The sequence below is a fragment of the Haliotis asinina genome, chromosome 14, assembly GCF_037392515.1.
Source record: "Haliotis asinina isolate JCU_RB_2024 chromosome 14, JCU_Hal_asi_v2, whole genome shotgun sequence".
Classification (NCBI taxonomy): Eukaryota; Metazoa; Mollusca; class Gastropoda; order Lepetellida; family Haliotidae; genus Haliotis; species Haliotis asinina.
Genome location: NC_090293.1, coordinates 10,863,904 through 10,889,598, shown reverse-complemented (window position 1 = coordinate 10,889,598; position 25,695 = coordinate 10,863,904). Strand labels below are relative to the sequence as shown.

General features: G+C 39.0%; 1 protein-coding gene across 1 annotated transcript in view; it reads left to right on the top strand.

The window, feature by feature from the left end:
- Positions 1-25,695, top strand: part of LOC137261820 (serine/threonine-protein kinase BRSK2-like) — a 143,947-nt gene that overhangs the window by 99,167 nt on the left and 19,085 nt on the right. Inside the window, exons 6-14 of the mRNA XM_067799605.1 lie at positions 9,217-9,250; positions 10,527-10,595; positions 11,036-11,182; positions 12,465-12,499; positions 15,413-15,464; positions 21,564-21,676; positions 22,979-23,079; positions 24,071-24,122; positions 25,233-25,301. Of these exons, the coding sequence (XP_067655706.1) occupies positions 9,217-9,250; positions 10,527-10,595; positions 11,036-11,182; positions 12,465-12,499; positions 15,413-15,464; positions 21,564-21,676; positions 22,979-23,079; positions 24,071-24,122; positions 25,233-25,301 (672 nt within the window). The remainder of the gene's footprint in view (positions 1-9,216; positions 9,251-10,526; positions 10,596-11,035; positions 11,183-12,464; positions 12,500-15,412; positions 15,465-21,563; positions 21,677-22,978; positions 23,080-24,070; positions 24,123-25,232; positions 25,302-25,695) is intronic.

Below are 25,695 nucleotides of genomic sequence, written 5' to 3'. Positions count from 1 at the left end.
TGTGTCCAAAGGATTCTGGGTTCCACAAATAGGATCAAGTGCCTTCATTCATACGCTGTGTATTCAAAGGGTTTGACTTTGGCATATTTTTGTATCACTGTATATGCAGTAAGTAACGGATGTCTGTCTTTGTTAACACTAAAGGGAATCACTACACAAACATACCAAGTGACGCTTCTTTAGGTTTTAGTCATGCTCACTTGTTGTGACTCATGAAGTCCTTCATCTGACGACCCCGACTACACAAAAAAACCTGCTCCTACTCATACAGTCTCATGCAACTGTACATGTGGTGATCCCACGTGGAGGAATGTGATCGTACCATCACACGACCCCACACATGCCCCACACCTCGCCAGCCCCTTCATCAGTGGCTTCCACACCTGCACATCTTGCATTGCTGATGACTACAGGTGGGCTCCTGTCTACTCTGTTCTTGTTTTAGCTTGCCAATCCAGCATTAAGTTCCTGCTGGCTTTTGTATGCCTAACATTGTACATGAAAGCAGGCACCCTTGTGTGAATTCCAGGGCTGATATATCTGTGCTCAGTACTTTATCCCTGCTAGAAAATTAGCTCTTGAGTGTGTGTTGGTTAGCGTGGATCGAGACAGGTTAGGGTGGAAAATCAGCAAGTTGGGGGTGGGGGTGGGTGTAGGGAAGGGTGGGGTGGGGGATACAGAAAGGGGTACAGGTGGGGGGTTCATAGGGAAGGGAGTACAGGGTGAGGTGGTTGCAGGGTAGGGAGGGAAAATTGGTTGGAGGTTAGCTACAGCACATTTTTGTTTTCGCATTGTTGTTGATCTCAAAGCAATGGAAACTACAGGTTCAGGTTCCATACAGTATGGAGACGGAATATGTCTTTTTGTATGTTCTTTTTATGAGGAAAGAGAAAGTGACTAATAACTCTGATTCGTATCTCAGACAACATACAGCGTACTTCTTCTTATGGCACCATGAGCACTCTGATTCGTATCTCAGACAATGTACACCATCTTATGACACCAATTTACAACGACCAGACACCACGTCTTCAGAATAAACACAGAATTATGCAAATGTTTCAAATAAAGATGTTTGCATGCAGATTTCAAACCATGTTTACCATTAATGTGTAAGTTTTGAGAGGAAAGTGGAGACGATGTTTAGACTTCAGTACCGGCCTCTGCTTCATGTGGTGTGGTTGTTTGCTGATAGGATCACAGAAATGCAAATCTGCTCGAGGTGATTGGTAGAAAAATTGTTAAAAAAGGCTGGTGAAGATGAGATAGGGCTGTTCAACTTCTCTCACATGATTTTAAGGATGTTTGGGCTGCAGGTTTTTTTCAAGCTGATGATAAATGTAAGATATCGATGTCTTAAGTTTCTGTAGATAATCGAGAGACTGCAACAGGCCAGTTTCACCTTACTGTAACAAGAGGATGAGAAATATAGCTGCGGTTTGGGCTGGTTATTAATTATATGTAGAACACTGTATTAGAATGGAGCTGTGTGGATGATAAATGCATTGTGTCAATTTGTTTGTACGAGTCAAAGAGTGCAGAAGTCAGATGGTGCACAGGACATCTTGAGTTGTTTATGTAAGAATATATTTTGACAACTGGTATTTACTTCTGGATTTTGGTTGTTTTTGTTTTGGGGCTGTTCTCAACAATAGTGCAGTTACAAATAATCAAGTCTGGAACAGACAATCCAGTGATCAACAGCTAGAGCATCAGTCTACATTTTTAGGAAATGATGATATGTATCAACCAACTGAGCTAGTCGCAGTGACTGAAATAATTTTTCAACTCAACCTAACAGCTGGGCTGGTGGCCCATAAATGTTGCCTGCCCATCTTGAAAGTTGCCTGCCCACCTTTAAGAAACCCTCTCTTTGATTGGTTCTTATTGAACCATGTGACTACAGATATCCAATCATAGGGTAGCTTACTAAGCCAGTCAGTTTTAGTGTGCTATTGCTATCTTCACTGGCTGAAGAGTTGTCCATGTATAATTATGGAATATGCTCGTAGCTTTCTTTCATCTTTCTTAAGTCAAAATATGACATGACCATTAAAATGGAATGATGGTCCTGAGAGTGAACTGAAAGTAGGTCAACCTTAAAAATTTCATCCAGATAATTGGGCTGGTGGAGAGAATTTCCAGGCATCCTGATTCAAAATTTACCAGCCACGGGCAGTCGGGCAGGCCGTTATTTCGATCACTGGCTAGTCGCCCCTTACAACTAGCATGGTGAATGAACGCAAGTTCTAACCCGGATCTTCAGAGGTTTTATTACAGGAACAGGAGCAGATCTTGTCTTAGACTTCTGGTGTTCTGGGCCTCTTTTCACAAAGCATCCTTTGCTACGGTGAACCTTAACTCCCTTTCTTTAACACTGCACTAAGGTTACCTAAGTCATATAACCTTAGTGCACTGTTAAAGAATGGGAATTAAGGTTAACCTTAGTAAAGGTTGCTTTGTGAAAGGAGGCCCAGGATTGGTGTGCAGGGTTGGGTCAGGTCCCAGAGTTATGTGTCCTTGGGTTTGAATTGCTGATTGGTTTGATAGCAGCACTCCCTTGTTAACCAAGCTTCAGCAAGTGGAGAAATTTCCTTTCTATATGTCTTTGCATTTATAATGTGATGGCTCCAGATATTTTTGTAGAGATTGAGAGAAATTGTACACATGGAGTATTGATAATATACTCATGGAAGCAAAGTGTTTCCTTATTTATTTCTGAATTTCACTCACAGTGCAATATAAACCTTGTGAAGAAACCGGGAAAAGAATAAAGGAATACTTGTATTTCATGTGTTCCCTTATTTAGTTTTCATGAGTATATTAGGTATACCCCATGTGTATAATTTCTGTAAATACTCTAAATCTCAAAATCTTTACAAAAATATCTGGTGCCTTGTCATTATAATTGTAAAGATTTGTTATTTGTTTCCATGAGTGTGTCATTTAGGTATTTGATATTGATTCTTTTGGTCTTATCTCCTGTGAATGTTCAAACAATGAGTTTAGTTTTATTTCAATAAGTGTTCTTAAAATGGAAGTGACGTCCAGTTTATTTCTGGATGAATGTGGGACATGATGCAGCCTATATACTTTTCTGATTATCATGAAGTGAAACGCCACACCTTTCTTATATATAATTCACTGCAGTGGAGTTCATGTAAGTGTGAAGCCTGTGCTCAACCATTAAATAAGGTCTGTAATAACATATAGGTAGAGGGAACAAGCTACAATCAGGTAGATGCTTGTTGATGAGCTAAGCACCACAGTGTACTTGCCCCTTGTGGAAATATGCTAAGTATCTGGAGATATGATTGGATTAAGTATCATGGCATATATATCAAATAATATAAATGTGTTGTCAGGCCACCTCATTGTTTTCACCCTGTAAATAAGTTAAATCACTTACTATGGTTGGAGTGATTTCACAATTCTAGATTCCCCCAGTTTAGCCTTAGCTTAACAGCATTGTCAGCTGCTTCAAGAACTGCCTCTGGTTTAAACACTCAACATCTGAGGTATTCTTTCAATGCTGCACTACCATCTGTTCACCTGCGACTAGATTATCACTCCCAACACTTAACAGAACTCTACTAGTTTCACCTGGGGTATTCTTTCAATGCTGTGATATCATCTGTTTACCATACAGTAACTGCTCTACATGCCTAGTACACATCTCAGCTGTTGATCATCAAACTTCCTTCTCCTTTCTCCTACAGATTTCACTCTCTGGCCTTGACTGGAAATACTTCAATAGATTGTTTTGAGTAGGGTGTTTTCTTCCTCACAGAGGACAGATGTTTAGTCTGAAATATGTATCTTCTTGATTAACCCATCACTAATTGTCCCATCCATAAATAACGACCCAGCAGAATTCTGTAAACAAATTGAAGATGGTGAGCAAGTGTTGTAAGCTTTCACATGCTCAAAGTTTTTAACTTCTTACAAACAGAAAAAACACCTTCATTAGAGGACTGCTAGTTGAATTAGTAGTCAGATACTGAGTTTCACAATCAGAATCACTTGCCGGTTATATTTTAAATGAATTTATAACATTGACATGGCACTGTGAAACAAGATGAAGGGAAGAAGGTTTTGATGAAAACTGATAGAGACACAACATGGCTGTTATATCATTAAATAGCCATCTTGGTATCTTGTATTGCATCAAACGGATGCAGACTAAGGCACATAATATTTTTTACAGCACACACGGGTAATGAGTGAGTGATTGAGTTCAAGTTTATAGTCACATATAGTTTATAGTCATATTGTGATTTAAAATATTACTAAATCCTGAACAAAGATGCCCAAATTCTGAAAACCTGTTGACAAAGGACAGTAAAAGCAACCAGTACATCACAGTGATAAGAAATAAAACCAGCTCATAGCTCTCAAATGGGATTTCAAATTAGGACAATACACAAGAGCTCCAGATCCACTATATAAAAAATGCTGAGGATCACCAACACCTGAAGGTCAAGGGATTGTGGGGACTTACAGTACTTTGGCTACCTAGATGGACCCTAGCTATGTTTATGCCATCTATTCAGTCATTTGCGATTGTATTGATATTTTAGCAATAATAAAACAACAAATATTCTATAACTAAAAAGGTTTGAACTGACTTTAACGATTTTGGACTACCCATGGATAAAGCTATATTAGCTATAATTTGGCATTCTTGGGTGGATTCTGTCTTATTTTATTATTGAAATGAAAAATGCCACATCTGTTAAGACTGTTATACGTATTTGAAATGAATACCCACATTTTAAAAAGATGGTGGGTATCTAAAAGTTTGGATATCAACTTGAAATTGGAAATACCCACTTAGTTTCAAAAGTATCGGTATCACACCCACAGTCAAAAGTTTACCTGGAGTTCTGTATTATATCCATCAGTTCGCTGTAAGTGTTTTCAATATTAACAAAGTTGTCTGCGTATCAAAGTTGCAACCGAGTCCCACTAAATTTGATAGGGTCTGACCATATATTGTTTCTCTTGCCTCATAAGGTATACAATACATTGAATCTTCAATATTGTCTGACGAGATATCTTTGTTGGCAACATTTATCACGTCCGACTTTTGAAATTGGAATGAGAATATTTTATTGGCGTGTGCTGAGCAATGTAGTGAGAGTTATTTCTGTCGATATTTTGCGGGTTATGGTCTGGAACACATACATCAGAAGTTCTGTTTGTCATGTGTTCGTTGAGGTGTGGATTCCGCAAACCTCAATGGCGAGAGATGAGAAAGATGATCATAAAGAGCAAAAGGATCCATTTTTTGAGGTTCCTGAAGGTAAATTTGACAACTTCATTTGATCTAATTTCGTTAAATGTTGTCTATAGCAAAATAAAACAATGTAGGTTTTAAGTTCTTGTTTTGTTGTATGTTAAGAAACATATTTGGTCACATTGTGGATGTAATTTTCGGAGCATGTGATGTACTTTTTAGAATATTCAGGATGAGGCATAGATGAACTTTTTAATCAGCAAATGTTTTATCACAGCCAAAATGTGAAGCCATACAATCCTGTACAGGATTTAGGATGCTATGAAATGTGTAGAGGAATGTCCATTCATAAATACCCTGAAAAAGTACTTTTAGTGAAGAAAGCAAAATGAATAAGTTACAGGATGTAAAGCACTCAGTTACAAAGCTCTTCTTACGAATCTGGGACGGTGGGGTAGCCAAATGTTTAAAGAGTCCACTCATCATACTGAAGATCCACGCACGCACGCACGCACGCACTCACGCACACACACACACCTGAATTGAGCTGGTTCAAGCTTTACATCCTCTATTGGAACCAGTTCATTCACATTTCACTGGCTGTTGAAATTTCTTACCCTACAACTGTAGAGACTAGAGATAGTTTTGTTGAGAAATTATCAGGAGCATCCTTTGCGTGAACTGCCAGTGAGATGAGATAAGATGTGTCTAACCAACTTCAGGAGCAGACGTTAACTTTGATACTGGAGTCAGAAGTAAGATGGCAGAGTGTACATCATTGTCATGTCTGCTGTAGTTCCATCAGCACACATATAGACAGCAACGGAAGGTATTAGCAGACATCTAGACAGCAATGGTTGGCACCAGCAGACATACAGACAGCAATGGGTGGCATCAGCAGATATACAGACAGCAATGGGTGGCATCAGCAGACATACAGACAGAAATTTGTGGCACCAGCAGACATACAGACAGCAATGGGTGGCATCAGCAGACATACAGTCAGCAATGGGTGGCATCAGCAGACATACAGACAGGAATGGTTGGCACCAGCAGACATACAGACAGCAGTGTGTGGCATCAGCAGACATACAGACAGCAATGGATGTCATCATGCAGACATTTTATGTTTGAAGCTGAAGATCAATATGTAAAGTTGACAGTCAATATGTCTGATACAAATCTGCAGCCATTTCATTGCCAGGAGAAATTCCACTGTACATGACGTACAGTTAGTTATGGTAATATCCGGTATATCTACCAATGGCGGCACCATGCAATCACTAAGTCTGGTATGGTGTGGTTGTTTTTTTATTGTGATGTAAGGGAGACAACTTTTATTGGTGTTGCTATTCTTTTTGGTTATATCTTCAAGTCCAGAAATAATTTTTCGCATCTCTAGTTCTCCTGAAACCTGTCAGATAATATACATGAAGCATGAAATCTTATTATGACGTAGAACCCACATGCATGATAACAGTTAAAACTGGCAGCAAAAGTAATGTACAGGATTTGTGATAAAAGACCCTCAGTTGCCGAGGAGATTGTGTAAGTGAGGGATGAAGAGTCAACTGATCAAGATTGCAGAAAGGAGTGCAGCAGATATGGATTTTTTTCTGATTTTAGGTGATTTTACACCATAATAAATATGAATTATGTGTTTTAGTCTTTTTCACATCCATCACTGATAATAGGTTTGTTGTTTCTGGAATGCCGTTTGTGCCAGTGATTACCCAGACCACCAGACTCTATGTGTCCTTCACCATCATATCCATTTTTGTTTAATTACATGAACTGTCATATCACCTGAGTCTGGTTGGTTGATCTGAATGTAACTAGACTGTTTTGGTGGATATGCCAAGTGTGTCGATTGTCAGATGACAACACATATATAACATGAGCAGTGTTTGCAATACTTTAATTTACCAGCTGGCAATCACGGCCTGCAGCTGCCTGCAGGTTTTAAAATCGACAGGCCCTGAATGAAATCTGCAGGCCCCTTGGGTTAAAGTCGAACCAATAAAAACAAAATAGACAACATTGTACACAGTTTCACACTGTTTCTACAAAATCAAGCGAGTGGAGTTATTTTTTGTTAGACTGTTGTTCACATTCTTAGGCAACAGCACTGAAATACCAGGAAGTGAAACTGTAAGTTATCGTAAGATGATGGACTGTAGATGATTCCTGAACGTTCAATAAAGAGAAACAGGAAAACATTCCTGTTGAAGAACATCTGACAGTTAATTTACAGAAGGGCACGAGGGCTTGGACATACTTGAAACTTCTCGCTCTACACAATAACAACCTGGCCAGTGGTTATTTTGAACACTGACCTTGAGTAGGAAACCAAGGACATGTCCAGAGAGTGAAGGTCCATAAAATGTGTTGAAGTACCTGATATGTCTGTGTGACCCGTGAAGGTCCCGGGGTAGAATAGGCCTTCAGCAACCCATGCTTGCCAAAAAAGGCAAGTGTGCTTGTCGTAAGAGGTGACTAACGGGATCGGGTGGTCAGACTCACTGACTTGATTGACATATGTCATCGGTTCCCAATTGCACAGACCGATGCTCATGTTGTTGATCACTGGATTGTCTGGTCCAGACTCGATTGTTTACAGACCGCCGCCATATAGCTGGAATATTGCTGAGTGCAGCGTAGAACTAAACTCACTCACTCACTCACAATATGTCTGTGTGATTTGCCATCTGCTGCAGTCTTTGTTTTCATCTGACATTACCTTTTTCTGGTGTATCTCCATATTGACCAGTAACTATAGTATTTACTGGCACTCAGTCTTGAGCTTGAAACCAATGAACTGATGATCACACAGGGCACTGTCTTTAGTCAGAGGGTGTCAGATAATGCTTACATTTCTTCCAGAATGAGGAATGGGCAGATTGTACCACATGATGTCCTCCACCTGCCCTAGACAAAACCAGAATGCAAACCCTAATGCACATTCTATGCACGAGAGTAGCCTTAGACTGTGCCCCACACTAAAATTCTAAGCCTTTGAGTAGTCAGCCCTGACGGTGGCCCAGAAGCAGTCTTTAGACTAGCAATGGACGAAGCCCTTGTCAAAGAGTCACGTCAAAGACTTGCCCTGTTGCAAACCCTAATCTACGTTCCTTGTGGAGGCTGTGTTCCAAGCCTTAGACTAAGCTCTTGTCAAAGAGTCAAATCATAGACTTGCCCGAGACAAAGTCCTGTAGCAAGCCCTTTTCTATGTTCCTTGTGGAGGCTGTGTTCCAAGCCTTAGACTAAGCCCCTGTCCTAGATACATGCCTAGCCTACGTTCAAAGCCCTATACTAGTCTTTGAGTGGTTAGTTTAAGTTCGAACCTAAATGTTAGTTCATGTTCCCTCATTATATTGAACGGTTTGTGAGTTATGATTACAGACAGACTGATGGGGGGATGTAGTTGATGCGTCGTCTGAGCATATCTCAGAAACAGTTCAATATTTTTAGACCAAACTTGATAGATATAATAATCTCAACCTAAGGTTGTGCCTTTGCTACTTACAGATTGTAGGCATTTTTATTTTTTTGCGTTTTTCCAGGGAACATTTTGGTGTTAGTCTAATGGTGAGGTGGGCTTCGTTTCCGGAGCACAACTCAAAAACCATTTCATATCATTCAACAGATCTTGTCAGATATATGAGACAGAATTGGTGACTTTGCTGATTACAGATATATGGCATTTATATTTTTCATGATTTCGATGGAAACAATTCAAACTTAGTAACTGTCAGATGGTTTGTACTTTCAAACATGTGGGGGCCGGGGGGATATGTCATCTTCTGATGACTCTTGTTTGATTCTGAGAAACTGAGCATAAACACTTGAATAAGTAGGAACGCCTATACACATCTGTGTTCCACCAAGTGAAATTAGCTAACAGCTGCCAAAATACCATTTCCTTAGCCACTGCAGTGACGTATAAATAAAGCTCTTGTCCTCATTGTCCATCCCAGATCTCCTCACTACGCCTGTCCAGAGGTTATACGGGTAAGAGGTTGTCGTGGACAACGCATGGTTCATATTGTCCTTTTCATGTTCAGTTTTGTTGACAGTTTATTTCATTACAGCACAGTTTTACTACTATGTGTGTGGTCACTCATTGCATGACACAAGAGTGTGGGAAACCTGCATCAAGATCAAGAATATATACATAGATCCGGGTTGCCGCTAGACTTAACAATTCTAATTTGAATCTGAAATAGACTGAACAGCATTAGCTGTTTCAGAAAGTTGTTGCAATCTGAAACCTCTGATTGACTAATCCAAATCAGGTCCATATGTAATTCATTCATATGTAACATAGACCTTTATGGATGACAACTTCTTGTTTTCTGCAGAGAACGATGTTTCGAAGTGGATTCTTGTGGTGTTATCACGCTAAAGGTGAATTCAAACTTTTAGCTTGAGAACAGTCAATGAATCTACATGGAAGCATCGCTTTGTGCTATAAACAAGAAGTTGTCATCCATAAAGTTGTATGTTCTATTTTTGATAACTTTTAGAATTTTGATGAAACAATTATTCAAATGTATTTATGTTATGTGGAAGAAATATTTCAATTGTTATTCTAAGCTTCATTCAAGTTTAATGCTTTTACTGTTAATTCAGTTTGCAAAGGGATATACATGATTTTCGCAGGAGTTGTTTCTCCAGATATTTCAGGAAGTTGTTTTGTTGTTGCATGATCAGCACCTTATGTTTTTCGTGCAGTAATTTCAATGTTTTGTTTAAGTGACTGTTGTTTGTTTAAAAAGTTGACATTTTATCTGATTTTGATTTTAACTGTTGTACACACAGCTTTGGATTGATTTTTTTTAATCTGAAGATTTATTTGATTCTGTCGGATTTAATTTTAAGTGTGTCAAGTTTTGGTTCATTTGCGCACGATGTTTTTGGCATGTTTTATTACAAGTATTTACTCTGGCAAATAATCAGGAAACATCATCTCTAAATGTTTACAGGAGACTGGCATGTTTAATTGTTTAAAGTTGATTAAACTATTATTTTGTTTGAACTTGTGAGACAGAAGTAAAAATCTTATTGACTTTGAACATAAGGAATTGGTCCAATCTGTCCAAATCATTATCAGAGCAAGTACATTCTTTTGTGTTGGTATTAAATTGCTGAATTTATGCAAAGTAAAGAAAGAGTCTTTTTTTAAATGTTGCTATTTCTGGGTATCTAACATGTATTTAAGCATGCTGAATGAAGATTCTTATTGACATGTCACAATCAATTAATCTATAATCTTTATTTTTTCCAGGGAGAAAAATATGATGGTAGGAAAGCCGACGTGTGGAGCTGTGGAGTGATATTATATGCTCTGCTAGTGGTGAGGATAACAGTATAAAATGTTATATTCTTAGCAGGTTGTAAAGATAATAGATAGTGATACTCAGTATGTTCTTATGATGAGGGTTATAGCACAAGTATTGACGTTTTAAGATAGTTGTTCAATAACACTTTGATGTATTGTATGTACTAGTAAAAAGCAAAATAACATAATATATATCATAGGAATGCATAGGAATATACTTGTTCTAGTAGCACTTTGGAACCATTGTGTTTTTTCTTCAAACTTTGCAGTCTTACATTTCAGCAATGAAAGACTATCAATAACAGTTTGTAGTATTCATGTACAATCTTGTTTAGTGTCTCACATTGTCTGAAATTCTGAAAATGCATCTTGAAAAAAAATGTTTTTCTGAGGATTGTTTTAACCTTTTTCATCTGTGTGGCTCAGTTGTCAAGTTATTTATTTTTCATTTGTAGGGTGCTCTGCCATTCGATGATGACAACTTACGACAGTTATTAGAAAAAGTAAAAAAAGGCGTGTTTCACATTCCACACTTCGTACCTCCTGATTGTCAAAACCTGCTGCGGGGCATGATAGAGGTCGATCCCGAGAAACGCTTACATGTATGTGTACTCTATCATTTTGTGAAACATTTCTGTGTACAAGCAATAATCTGTGATGCCGCAGTTTGCTCTACAGAGTTGCATTCCTTTGTCGTCCTGAAAACCTTTGCTTGTGGGTTGTGGGAAACAGTTATATTCTAAGATTTGTCAGCACCATGTATGTGTGATAAGCGTATAGGGTTGACATTTCTTTCAGTCTTCCTCAACGTCAAGCTTACACATGACTAAAAGACACACACACACTCACTCACTCATACATTCAAACTAGGTATAGTTATGAATACACAGTGCCATTTAGAAAGTGGTCAAATGTAACAGGTTATGTTTGGGATTTCACCTTCTCAGTAAAGTACAGATTCTAGTACTCTTCATGGGATGAGTCCTTTCAGAGATTCAAACCCACACTCTCTGAATCAGGCACCTAATCACCAGTGCACAAAGCCAGCCATCTAACCCCCTCAGCCACTTTTTAGCAAGAGAATGTGGTCTTGTCTTCAGTACTCACAATGTATCATCCAGGAAGCAGTGAAAAAGGTAGAGACCGGAGTAGGCGAGGTGGAGTATATGTTAGATCACTGCAGGGAATTTGCAACAGAATTGTGGCACTGAAAACAGGATATCGCTAGCAAGCAATGTCATCTAACATGGGTATTCAAACTTTCAGCTTCTCAGTAATTCACATACTCAGCTCACTTCATTCTCAAACCAAAATGACAACTGACAGAAATTTGAGTTTGACAGCAGAACAAGAAATTCTTGACTGGATCAAATGGGAAAAGATCGCTAACATGGCAACAACCTCCCTAGTCCCCGACACATCTTTAAACCAGTCATCTGTAGTGAAGACTTGTCAGTGTATTTGAGGTTTTTTCTTGGACAAGCAAGTAGTCATTCAGAAGTGCAATTTTAAAAGTGCAAGGATTTTAATGTCTCAGACCCTGGGATAATGATTAGTGTTAGATCACTGTTAGATCTTGATCAGCAGTTCCTTTGATGACCATTGTAATGTCATCAGTAGCCATGACATCACGGATACCATGACATCACAGATACCATGACATCACAGACAAGTTATATGACTGCATTTAACTTTGGTAGCAGTACTTTACACACTTAAAACACTTCTTGGTCTTGTTTACAAACTGTATCCTAATTTGATAGGAGACTGCTATGTTTGCTTTAAGAAAAATACTCAGGTGACATTTTCAACTTCTGTAGGATTTAACCACATGTTGACAAAGCTGCTTTAGAATGTGTTTATCATGATGATGTTTGTTCGCAGCTTGAAGATGTCATGCGACACCCGTGGGCAATAGCGTAAGTATGTCACAGAACATCCCTTCATCAGAAACTATACATGAAGATTGGAGTCTGGTTGACATGTGCCATCGTATCCCAATGGCATAGACTGATGCACATACTATTGATCACTGGATTTACTGGTTCCAACTCAACTATTGAGAGACATCCACCATATATCTGGAATATTGCTGGGTGGGGTGTTAACAAACAAACCATCAGATACTACGTCATTATGTTCCCACATACTCTAATCATAGAAGAACTGGGCAAGTGGTTTCTTGTGCAGTTGGGTTCTGGGGTAGTGATTAATGCATTTGTGCATCACGCTGAAGACCTAGGTTCAATTCCCCAATGGGTACAATATGTGAAGGTCATTTCTGGTGTCCTTCGCCGTGATATTGCTGGAATATTGCTAAAAGTTGCGAAAATCACTAACTCATTCACAGAAAATCTTGTGTAGATTCTTCAGGCCAATTAATGAGGATCAGGTGTGACTGGCTGTGATCATCTGCACTTGGCCAATGACATTGTTGTGGTTCATGCTATCAACCACTGGTTTGCCCAAGTTTAAACCTGGCAGTGATACAGCTGGACTATTGCTGAATGGCATGTAACAACAAAGTTAATTTGTTATGTGTGAAAACTGGGATATTTTTTTGTATTTTTTAAAAGATTGGCTTTCCCAGATATAAACATGGCCGTGACACAGCTGGAATATTGCCCTCAGGTGTATAACAATATTCACCCAACTAACTGTGCGAGAAAAATGTTTCCAAATTTGCCAAAGTCAGTTTGTTATACAGTCAAGTCTCGCCAGTCTGACCTCTGTTAATCCGACAATCGGCTCTACCCTGATGCTTTGGTCGGTAGCAAATTGAATAAACGAAATTTAGTCTCAATCATTTAGTTTGACATCCTTGTTAATCCCACGATTTATTGTGCCACGGATGATGTCGGATTAGCGAGGCTTGACTGTTTATGAAAGCTGATATATTAATTTGAAGTTTTGTACAGATTGGATGTCCCAGATTTAAACATGGCTGTAATACAGCTGGAATATTTGCTGACTTTCATGTAACAAGATTCACTCAAGAGATAGTGCAGTAACAATGTTTGCAAATTTGGACCAAGTAAATTTGTTATGCATGAAAGCCAGGATATTAATTTGTATTTTTGTACGTTTGGCTCCAGATTTCTTTCATACTTTGATCTTGTGATTAATGGTCTATTTATGACAGGGTTTATTCCAGTTGATGGCATATTTTGCTGACAATACTCCTTTGGCTCAAAAAACATTAATGAATTCCTTTACAGTGGTGCTTGAATCTGGGATCAATATTTTGCATCAGCAGGAATACATACCATGCCTGCTGTTCCCTTAGTCATAGAAGAAGTATAGTTCTTACATGTCTTGACATAAGACTATTTGAAAAAGTTATGCTTTTGAATGGGCAAAAATGTTTGAACAACGATTTCCATTTAGAAATTTAAGTTTGTGCTTGGATTCCAATCAATTCTCATTTAGGTCTGACTGTAAAATTTTAAATCATCATTTGGAGTTAAATTTAAATCAAGTCTTAAGAAAAATAAAATCAATCTTGATGGCTCTGAGAAGTTAGAAGCGCTTCAAGCTAGTTTGACTTACTTAGAGATTAATCGAATCTTGATGTTAACTTGACACATGTTCATGTTTAAGGGAAAAATTTAACATGTTCTTAGTGTAGGGAATAATTAGGCAATTTTAGGAATGACTTAACCATGTTTTGAGGCAATATTTTGACACATATTATTGTTTGGGGAATAACTTGACATATGGTCATATTTAAGAGATTATGTTCTTGTTTTAGGAGTGTGATCTGATGATGTTATTTGACAATAATTTGACAAATAATTTTCTTTTAAAGACAACTTTATGCATGTTCCTGTTCATAGGAATAACATGTACATGTTTCAGGTGAATAGTGTCATATATATCCTTGTAAGTGAATAACTTGAAAATGTTCTTTTTAAAAGATCTAACTTCACACATGATCATGTTTTAGGGGAATAACTTGACACATGTTCTTGGTTTTTTTTATCAAATATCTTGTCATACGTTCTCCTTTTGGGGGGAATAACTTGACAAATGTTCTTATTTGAGAAGAATGACATAATACCCTTCCATGTCCTCTTTGAGGAATAACTTGTGATATATTCTTCTCTATGGGTGGAATAACCTGACACATGTTCTTGTTTTAGCGGAACAAAACAAGAAGTTGAGGTAGAATTACCCATGACTCAAGTAGTTCAGGTATTTTCCACCAGAGGGAGCAGTGCTCTTCCTGTCTGTGTGTCCTAGCAGCTGTGGGTGTTATGGGTAGATGTCACAATTGTTCACGTTGGTACCGTCAATCCTTGTAGCAGTGCAAATTCGAGTTTCTTTTAGTTAAATTACAACCTTATATTGCTAGTGGAGTGAGCAGAGAAAAATGTACACTGTGGTCAGAAAGGATTTAATGACAAATTTCTTAAATATTATACTCAAGTTGGTGAAATTTGCTTGAAAAGACTTTTGAAAACTTGCATCAGTATTTCCACATTTTAAATGCATTGATTCCAAATTCAGAAGATTTTGATTTTAGTTCTTTGAAGTCATTTCAGAGAATTTGAAAAGAAAAACCTTTTTTAAATTTGGAACTTTGGTATGAATCATTATGTATGTCTGTGATGGAGTAGACAACAGAAGTTTTATAAGTAGAGGTATTTTAGTCTGTTTGTATCCAGAAATCCGAGAGGACAGATTGATAGGAAATAGTAGGCTTTGTATTTGCACAGTTACATGGTAAAATGTGGTCTCGCTGCTGGGATGAACCCGATGGTGTTGTATTATCCAGTGGTGGTTGTACTTTGGTTGTATGTCTCATGTTGTACTTTGTTTCCTTTTTCTAGGGAGACATTGGGGCATATAGAGTTAGAATTACCTGTCACACAAGTAGTCCAGGTGATGCGACGACTCGTACTTCACACCGCCTCTCTCTGCATGTCTCGCCATCAGCATCATTTGCATGTCCCCCCATCTGTGTCTGCATGTTTGTCCATCTGTCTATATTTCTGTCTGTCTGTCTGCCCGTCTGCTTGCCCTAACCCAACAGACATCCATGACTCTCTAGAGTAGCATCAGTATCAAGAGACAAGTTTTGGCTTTCCCAAATTTGCATATGCAGGAAGCTGTAATATTCATTGACTCATCTGGTCTAAAAGCCATGCCAGCTTCTCTTTTACAAGTCATCGATGTCAATAAACCTTTTACATTTTCAGCTTCTCTAAAATAGCTTGAAGCTTCAGCTGAATGTTTTATTGATGTCACTTCCTGTGTGATTTTGAAGTCCTCATAGAGAAACATTTGAATTCCAATACTGCAGTGTCAGCATTAATTGTGTTTGTTCGATCACCACCATTTTATACTTTTTGTTACAGCAAATATTATGAGGATAAACAGTAAAGGGCCTCTCACATCTGAATTTTACCAAACAATAGTTTTATGTCCTCAAGGGATTTTGACTTCCACGTTTAAACTTGAACACATTCCTTTGCTACAATTCAGAACTGAACTGTTTCAAATCAGTCATGCCGGCAGGTAGGAAAGTGCTGTGAAGGAGAGTCATGGATAGCCTCATAATGACACGTTCACCCTTCTGTCCACACTCCCATCCACCCAGAATAGTGCGGAAGGCACTTGTACAGTGCATCTTCCACCTAGTCATTAATGCATCTGTGCTGCATAGCAATTTGCACTAACGATCGATGCATGGCACTTCTACTTGGTATTATTTTATGTTAGGTATTGATTTTTAAAAAAAATAATTTTTTAGTAGTATGGCCTGATAATTTCTGGAACGAATGTTACTTTACTGTAAAAAAACTACTTGTAATCTCGTTGAATGAGATTTTAGAATAATCTAGTACATTGAAAACGTCTTTATTCTTTCAAACCTACCAAATGTAACATTACGTTTGGTTTCATAATTCAAGCTAATGTATATCAATACGTAAGGCAGATGTTAAACCCAATGTAAATTTTATTGCAACTCTAATATGTATCAGGACATTGGGGTACAATAGTGGGTTGCTCATCACGCCAAAGACCTGGGTTCAATTCTCCATGCGTGTACAATGTGTAAACCCATTTCTTGTGTCCCCCGCCGTGATATTGCTGGAATATTGCTGAACAGAGACCTGACACTAAACTCACTCACTCACTCACTCCTAATATGTATCAACATGTAATGTAGTTGAACCTTGACGTCTCTATAATGTATCCACACACAACATAGACGTATCCCAACACTTAAGCCTTGTTTACATGCACCCCTTTGCCCCAGGGGGTAAAATACCCCTGGAGGTAAATATACCACCGTGGGGCAATTTTTGTCGTGTAAACAGGTCTAACAGGGGGGTAAATTTTTACCCCCAGGGGGTATTCTGCCCCTGGTCAAGAGGTGGGGCAAATTCAGTTACCCCTGGGGGTATTCTACCCCGAGGGGGTAAACGTGTCATGTAAACGGTTTATCAAGTTTAATCCAACCAAAGGTGGATTTGCATATCCTACCACCCCTGTTTATAATGGAATAGTTTTCCAGGAAATCTAAATATAGCTGTGATGCAACTTTTTGCTGTGCGCTATAAACCCTGTCAGTAGTCTGCAGCTGTAAACTGGAAACAACATGCCGCCGAAAACCAAGCACTTACGACGTGGTTATGCCTGGACAGATGATGAGACGAAGTGTCTGCTTAGTATCTGGGGAGACATGCACATTCAGTCACAACTGGACAGCCCTTCAAAAGCTGATACAGCTGTTTATTCAAAGGTGAGAAAGGCCATGCATGTACTGGGATTTGAGAAAACTGCCACACAATGCAAAGAACGAATGAAAACACTTTAAAAAGCCTACAGACAGTGTAGGGATTCACTTAAGAGGAGTGGACAGCCCCGGAAGCTCTGCAAATTGTATGAAGAGATAAATGAAATTTTGGACACAAAACCTGCGACATCACCCAGAAAGGTCATTGAGAGTCTCCAGCAGTCAGCTACATCGGACACAGACCTATCTGATCCTGAAGTTACTGACAACCATGTTACCGACACCATTGCTGATGATGTTGAACTTACTGACCCAGGAGATGATGAATTTGTTGAAAATGTTAAAAATGACCAACAAAATAATAATATGAAAACAGACAGAACAAAAGATGAAACTCAGAAGAAACAAAAAGGAAAACAAAGAAATACCAAACTGCAAACAACTTTGGAAACTGTCATGGACAAGTTTGCTAAATCTAATGAAGACATTGAAGCAAGGCAAATTGAGTTGGAGAAGAAACGAATTGACCTGGAAATGAGGAAAATCGATGATGAAAGAGAAAAAAGGGAGTTTGAACTTAGAAAACTGGATGAAGAAGAAAGACAGAAAGCTTCTGACCGAGAACACCAATTGCGTATGCTACAGTTAATCATGAACACTCGCCAACCATACGCCATTCCATCATCCACCCAGTGTCCACCAATGCCTCGGCCTCCTATTGATCCGGTATATGGTCCTTTTCAGGAAACAGTCCCTGGAACCAGCTCTGGTGCTACATCTCCAGTCATTTCTGACTACACCAAGAACCATGCCCCTCACCATGGTCAGGGAAGAACTAGAGGCAGCGTCACTCAAGAAGAGGAGGGAAACAGCTACTACAATATCTAACTTGCTGTGGGATGATGTGTGAGCATAATCATTTTTAGTTTTGGTATTCTTTAAAACCTTTTAAAGAATAAACAAAGGATGATGACAAAAGTTTTGAGGGAAATATTTTATTTTGAACATTAAATACAAATGTTGCTTGTCACTTGTTCAACCTTTCTGTTGCATTGGACATTTATGGAAATAAAATCATTGAAATTCTTTGTCTTGTACTTTGTTTCAACAAATTTATCAAGTTAAACCTATCCTGTACACACTGTATGTATTGTCATGTTTATAAGATGGAGGTAAACAATTTATGCTGACTTCAGTAGATTAGGGTTGTTTGTGTAGAGAAGACCGATGAAGGTGTACATTGGTTTATTGCTCCTTAGCAAACTGTAATGCTAGTGCATCTCGCACAGCAGATCCAGTGGTATCTTCTTGGCCTTGCGGTCCTTGTTCGTCAGCATGTACCTCGACCTGATCCAACCAGTCAGGGTTGAACATGTGGTCTGATTCACACATGTTATGCAGAGCAACAGCAGCTGCAACCAAAGTTGGCACAAAGTCAACATCTAGGTCTATAGGCTTCATGAAGCGCCTCCATCTTCCTTTGAAGCGCCCAAAAGTATTTTCAATGACCATCCGGGCACTGTTGAGGCGAAAGTTGAAGTATGACTTCTCATCTGATAGAGTCCCCCGCAATGATGATTGCAATTGATGATTCTGAGATGGACGATCCGCAATGATGACGACAGGCATGTCAACTACATTGTCAGCAGTGCCCACTCTTTTCTTCCACTCAGGAGACTGTGGTAAGATGCGACCAGCATCTGCTGAAGCTTTAAATGCAGAATTAGAGAATACTCTGGCATCATTAACTCTACCTGGTCACCCGATGCACACATCTGTAAACTTGTACTTGTCATCACATACAGCCTGCAGTATTACTGAATACCACCCTTTTCTGTTCACGTAGTCGGCGTGAAACTGTTGTGGAACAATGATAGGGATGTGCGTGGCATCAATAGCACCACCACAGTTCGGAAACTTCCATTTCTCCTGAAAACCTGATATCACTTTCTTCAGTTCCGTGCCCGTAGGAAACTTCACAGCATCTGGAAACGTGTGTACAAATGGCATAACAGACTTCATGTACTACACAACAAACTGTTGACCTGTGAATCCCAAACAGATTACCAACTGTGCGATATTCTACTGTTGTTGCCAAGTAGTAAATTGTCACCGCTATTCTGTGTTCCATTGTCAGAGCATCTCGAATGGGACAATCTTTCTTAATGTAAGGATGTAGCATTTCGCAGAGGCGTTGAAACATGGCTCTGGACATTCTGAAGTTTTCCTTCCACTGAGCGTCATCAAAATGTGGTACAGTTACCTCCCACCAAAATCTACTCCTTTCCTTTTCCCAAACAAGGCGTTCTCTAAGTAGTGATGAACCCACGCACAATATCAAAGTTTGAACAAATCCCTTCCGTCTTCTGTCTTTGCACAGACGTCTATACTTTTCCATGGTTAAAGAGAAGTGACAAGAAACATCAGTACCCCCTACCCCATACCTGTAATGTAAACGCAGACCCAATTTTGCCCTTTACCCCTATGGGTAAATTTACCCAAGGGGGTAAAATACCCACGAGGGCAAATGGGGTGCATGTAAACAAGGCTTTAGTTTGTAGCTATTATGGCTACTCCATTATGAAAGATATGTCAAGCATGAGTTTGTATGAGGGAGATGATTAATTATGAAGGATATCAAATGACGTTTGATGTTTGACTCCTGTTCCTTGTACGTTCAGAAATACTCTGTAGATCCTCTTGAAGGGAGCTGCATGTGCCTCTCGGGTCCTGACATCCCTCTCAATCATGCTGTATCCAACCCTTCCTGTACCGGGTGTTGTCCTGTACTCTATTGGAATGACAACTCTCTAACCCTGCCATCACTCTCTCTATTCCTGTACGAAATCATGACAATATGCTTCTCCGCTGATAAATATACTTATTTGGTTTATGGATTTTTCTACCCCAAACATTTAATTAATTACCATTTTCTATTAACCATGGAGACTTAAAAACAATTGTTGGTATCAAAATAGAATTTATTGTCAAATGAAATTATTATGTGAAAATGCCACAGACGAAACATACATTTTTTTAAAACAAAGTGAAAAGAGGTACTTCCCCTTTGTTGTTCACCCTGTTTTTTTATTTTAGTCTTTACTGAAACTGGTGAGGAAGTTACTGAAGTTTTGAGGAAGATAATCCATGCTTGTATTTTATAGTTAGGTTGGACCCATCCATAAACCAAGAATATGTATATTTCAATAAGATGCCAAGTTTCCATAGATTGACACGTGTGTAATACACTCTTCTTATAAGGTCAACATGACCTTGTTTGACTTGAATGGCTACTGGCATGTTTTGCGAATGAGTTATATCCTGTCAACAAGAACACTGTTCAACATCTGACACCTGCATCATGTCCGACACCATGGACACCATTTCTTGCATGCAGTGTACTTGCATGTGTGTCTCATGATTTCAGGATTGACTGACACATGTCAAGTTCATGTTTGCTGATTTCACTGTGCGCTGTCATTTCCTGTTAGAAGAGGTGCAAGGATGACTGAAATGTCGAAATATCCACAATCTGATCTAGAGTTACATCAACCCACATTCTCTCACCCTGTTGGAAGATAGCCAATAGTTTTAGTTGGTGGTGTAATGTTAAAGACAATATTGTATTGCAATACGAGACTCACATTACATTTCAGTTTACAGCTCTGTATCACTTTACATTCTATTCATCACAGATTATCAGACTGTGATGGCCATGGTCTAAGATACTGAACACTTTTGCTGGGCAGTGCTTCTTTCTTGCCCACTTGGTTTACACATCATGGTATCCCAATCGATAGATGGATGCTCATGCTGTTGATCACTGGATTGCCTCTTCCAGACTTTTTTTGACAGACTGCTGCCATGTAGCTGGACTATCACTGAATGTGGTGTTATGCAATATACAAACACTCAAATCCTTTCTTTTAATGGAGATTCCAGTAAGAACTGGTTCCAAACTCCTCATGTTGATTGTAATTCCCAGAACTTGATGGCATGTCATCATAACTTAACCATGTTGGTTGCTTTTCATGACATCAATCACCAGTTTGGTTATTACTTAGACCCATTTCATATAGCTTTGATATACCTGTGAGGCATCAAAGAACAAACCAAAACATGCTCAGTAGTCAAAAATGTTTCAGTTTTTATGTTTTCCCAGCCAGTCATCTGTTTTCAAGTTTTCATGGTCTGGATGAGTGCCGTGAGGTTCAACAGAGAACTCTTCCATGTTTCAGACCTCCGTCATTCCCACAGTAGAAGATCTTGACCCCGATGTGCTTTCAACAATGAATTCTCTACAGTGTTTTAAAGATAAAGACAAACTTGTAGAAGAACTCATGAGTATAAAGTAAGTGCTGCTGCATATATTTTTTATGTTAGATCAGTTTTCAATATATATATATATATATATATATATATTCAAATATAAGGGTGTTTCAGTGATTATACTCACGTAAGTATATTTCATTGAGTGAGTTTATTAAGGAGGTATGTACTGCCTAATGTCATACCTAATCAGAACCAACGTCAGTATAATGGAAATGATTTCATAAAAAATAAGTCATCCTGTACAGACAGTACAACACTAGTCCTAAACTGGCAGTACAACTTGATAACCATCGATGTTCATCCTATACTGACAGTACAACACTAGTCCTAAACTAGCAGTACAACTTGATAGCCATCGATGTTCATCCTATACTGACAGTACAACACTAGTCCTAAACTAGCAGTACAACTTGATAGCCATCGATGTTCATCCTATACTGACAGTACAACACTAGTCCTAAATTAGCAGTACAACTTGATAGCCATCGATGTTCATCCTGTACAGACAGTACAACACTAGTCCTAAACTAGCAGTACAACTTGATAACCATCGATGTTCATCCTATACTGACAGTACAACACTAGTCCTAAACTAGCAGTACAACTTGATAGCCATCGATGTTCATCCTATACTGACAGTACAACACTAGTCCTAAACTAGCAGTACAACTTGATAGCCATCGATGTTCATCCTATACTGACAGTACAACACTAGTCCTAAACTAGCAGTACAACTTGATAGCCATCGGTGTTCATCCTGTACAGACAGTACAACACTAGTCCTAAACTAGCAGTACAACTTTATAGAGCAGTCAATGTCTTTTTCATTATGCAAATGTGTGGTCATGTGTTTGAATCCCAGTTTTCAGAGAGTTGCAGACCCTGAGATGTTTTGGCATCGTTGTCTTAGGTGTCACAATTATATGTAAAGAGTTATATCCGTTGGGGATACATGAAACGTATGGTCATGTGTTTGAATCCTGATTTTCTGAGAGTCACAATTATATGTGAAGAGTTATATCCCTTGGGGATGCATGAAACGTATGGTCATGTGTTTGAATCCCAATTTTCCAAGAGTCACAATTATATGTGAAGAGTTATATCCCTTGGGGATGCATGTGTTTGAATCCCGATTTTCTGAGAGTTGCAGAAACCTGCAATCATGTGTTTGGGTCCCAGCTTTCCCCTCATCATGTTTATAGGTTTGTCAGCACTATGTCCATGCTGCTGGGTTTTAGTGAAGGTGTAAATGTCTGCACCACTCCAAGATAAAACTGAAATACAGTCCAGAAGAAGTCATATTCTCCTCTCACTGTTTCAGACATAACACGGAGAAGGTGGTATACTTCTTGCTGCTGGACCGAAAACTCAGGAATCCTAGTGTAGAAGATGATGTGGAGATTAGAAGTAGATCTGAATCAGGTGAGTCGCCGCGGACACGCCGTGATATTGCTGGAATATTGCCATAAAGCCATACTCATTCACTCACTCAGTAGACACTTGCGCAGGTAGGTATGGGAAACCTTGAAGTAGATACGTGGTTAATGTGACGCAGAGGTGAGTAGGGTAGCCAAGTGCATGGGTACAATGTGTTAAGCCCATTTCTGGTGTTTTCGCTGTGATATTGCTCGAATATTACTAAATATTACATAAAATCATACTCACTTAAGAAGACAGGAGGCCAGGTCACTAGTTTACAGGAGACAGGGGTAGCCATATCTTCGACATGCTGGTGACAGAGGGAGCCAGATCTCTGACATGCAGTAGACAGGGATGGCAGATCTCTGATATGCAGTAGACACTGGTAGCCAGATCTCTGACATGCAGTAGACAGGGGTAGCCAGATCTGCGACATGCAGGAGACAGGGGCAGCCATATCTCAGACATACAGGAGACAGGGGTAGCCATATGTCTGACATGCAGTAGACAGGGGTAGCCAGATCTCTGATATATAGTAGACTGGGATGGCAGATCTGATATGCAGTAGACAGGGGTAACCAGATTTCTGACATGCAGGAGACAGGGGTAGAGAGATCTCCGACATGCAGTAGACAGGGGTAGCCAGATCTCTGATATGCAGTAGACAGGGTTAGCCAGATCTCTGACATGCAGTAGACAGGGATAACCAGATCTCCGACATGCAGTAGACAAGGGTAGCCAGATCTCTGACATGCAGAAGACAGGGGTAGCCAGATCTCTGATATGCAGTAGACTGGGATGGCAGATCTGATATGCAGTAGACAGGGGTAGCCAGATCTCTGATACGCAGTAGACTCGGATGGCAGATCTGATATGCAGTAGACAGGGGTAGCCAGATCTCTGATATGCAGTAGGCACTTTCACTAACTTGTAGTAGTAATATGGCACTGACATTTGTGAGAGGGGTTTGAACAATTTTTGTTCTGCATTTCAGCCGACCCCCCCAGGAAACGAGTGGATGCAGTCCAATTCAATGGACAAGCCAGGTGCGATGTTGCAATTAGTTTTCTGTTCATTGACATCATTGAAGTTCAAGACTAAGAACTAACTTTGTACTTAGCATATTTAGAAATCATGAATAAGACCACCTTTACCTGATCAGACTTAAACCAAAACAACTTCTTCTATAGGTATATTTTGAATTGTATTGTATATAAGTTGGTTTTATGTCAAACATGGAATTGTGTATCAGAAATGTTTCCTTGTTTCATCTTCATCATCGTATTACACAAACATTTATTGAGAAATTTGGATATGAGCGTCATATGTCACAATATTTGGGGAAAATGCTTACTCATATTCATAATTCATGTTTTTGAAATTCCACTTTAGCAATATTGATTATTGTTTTGTGATTTTTTCAAGGAAGCATGCATACTGATAGATGTACTGACACTAATAATGTTTGAAGTGGAAACTAGCTCTTTGAGTAGATTGGCAAATGAGTGAAATGATAATAAACCAGTTAGATTTCAAAGGATGACTGGTTCGATGGGTGATCAGCAGAATCACTGAGAAGGAATTTTGAATTTCTTCTGTTATTCACTTACCTCAGGTACCTTCAACATACTTTGTTTTGTCAAGTGTCTTAAGCAGGTAATACTGGCATGGATATGTGCGCTATATAAATATCCTGTAATAATTATTATCAAAAGAGAAATTTGAAATGATATTTCTGAATGAAAAAATCTCCAGCATAGTTATGGGATAATGAGATTTCAACCCTAGATAAGGAATCCATGATCAAAGTTGCACTTAGTGAAAATAGATGTATGAATTGGGAGGTGAGTGATCATTTAATAAATCGCTTCTTTGAATATTTTAAAATTTGTGATGTACTACATACAACATTCATCCTCAGTATTTCTGATGTACAGGGAAGCTGGTTGTAAACACAGTGAAAGTATCTGGCCATGACAGTTATGCTATCTCACAGCCGGATCTATCACAAGTCAATGGGAGATTGCATGTGTTGATGATCAATTACTCATTTGAAAGTCATTTGCACTAAATCCACACAAAGAGCTGTTTTGAAATGACATTGTTTCTTTTCTTGTACTGACACTTGTACTGACACTTGTATTGGTCCCTGCCAGACTTTCACTGGGCAATATAAGTGAAGGGTCCCCTGTAGCATCTAGGAGAGCCCTCGCTGTGCAGCAAGTGTGAGTAACCAAGGGAGACAACTCCGATTACATTTGTTCACTTTCCCTTGGTTCATTATTATTTTGTCAATGTTGTTTACACGTGTTGTTCAGAAGCGATGCTACTGGGAGCCAGTTATATATAGCAAACAGAAGTCACATCTGCAGGTTATGGGAATAATGTGTGATACATGTAATGTTCTGGACTCAATGAGAAACATGGTTAGAAGTGATTCATTGACTCATGGTTGTCATAAGAGGTGTCTCAGTAAGATAGGGTGGTCAGGGTTGCTGACTTGGTTGATGCATGTCATTTGTATCCCTTTTGTGCAGACCGATGCTCATGCAATTGTCCAGTCCTGACTTGATTATTTTCTACCACCTTTGTATTGCTGGAATATTGCTGAGCCAAGCA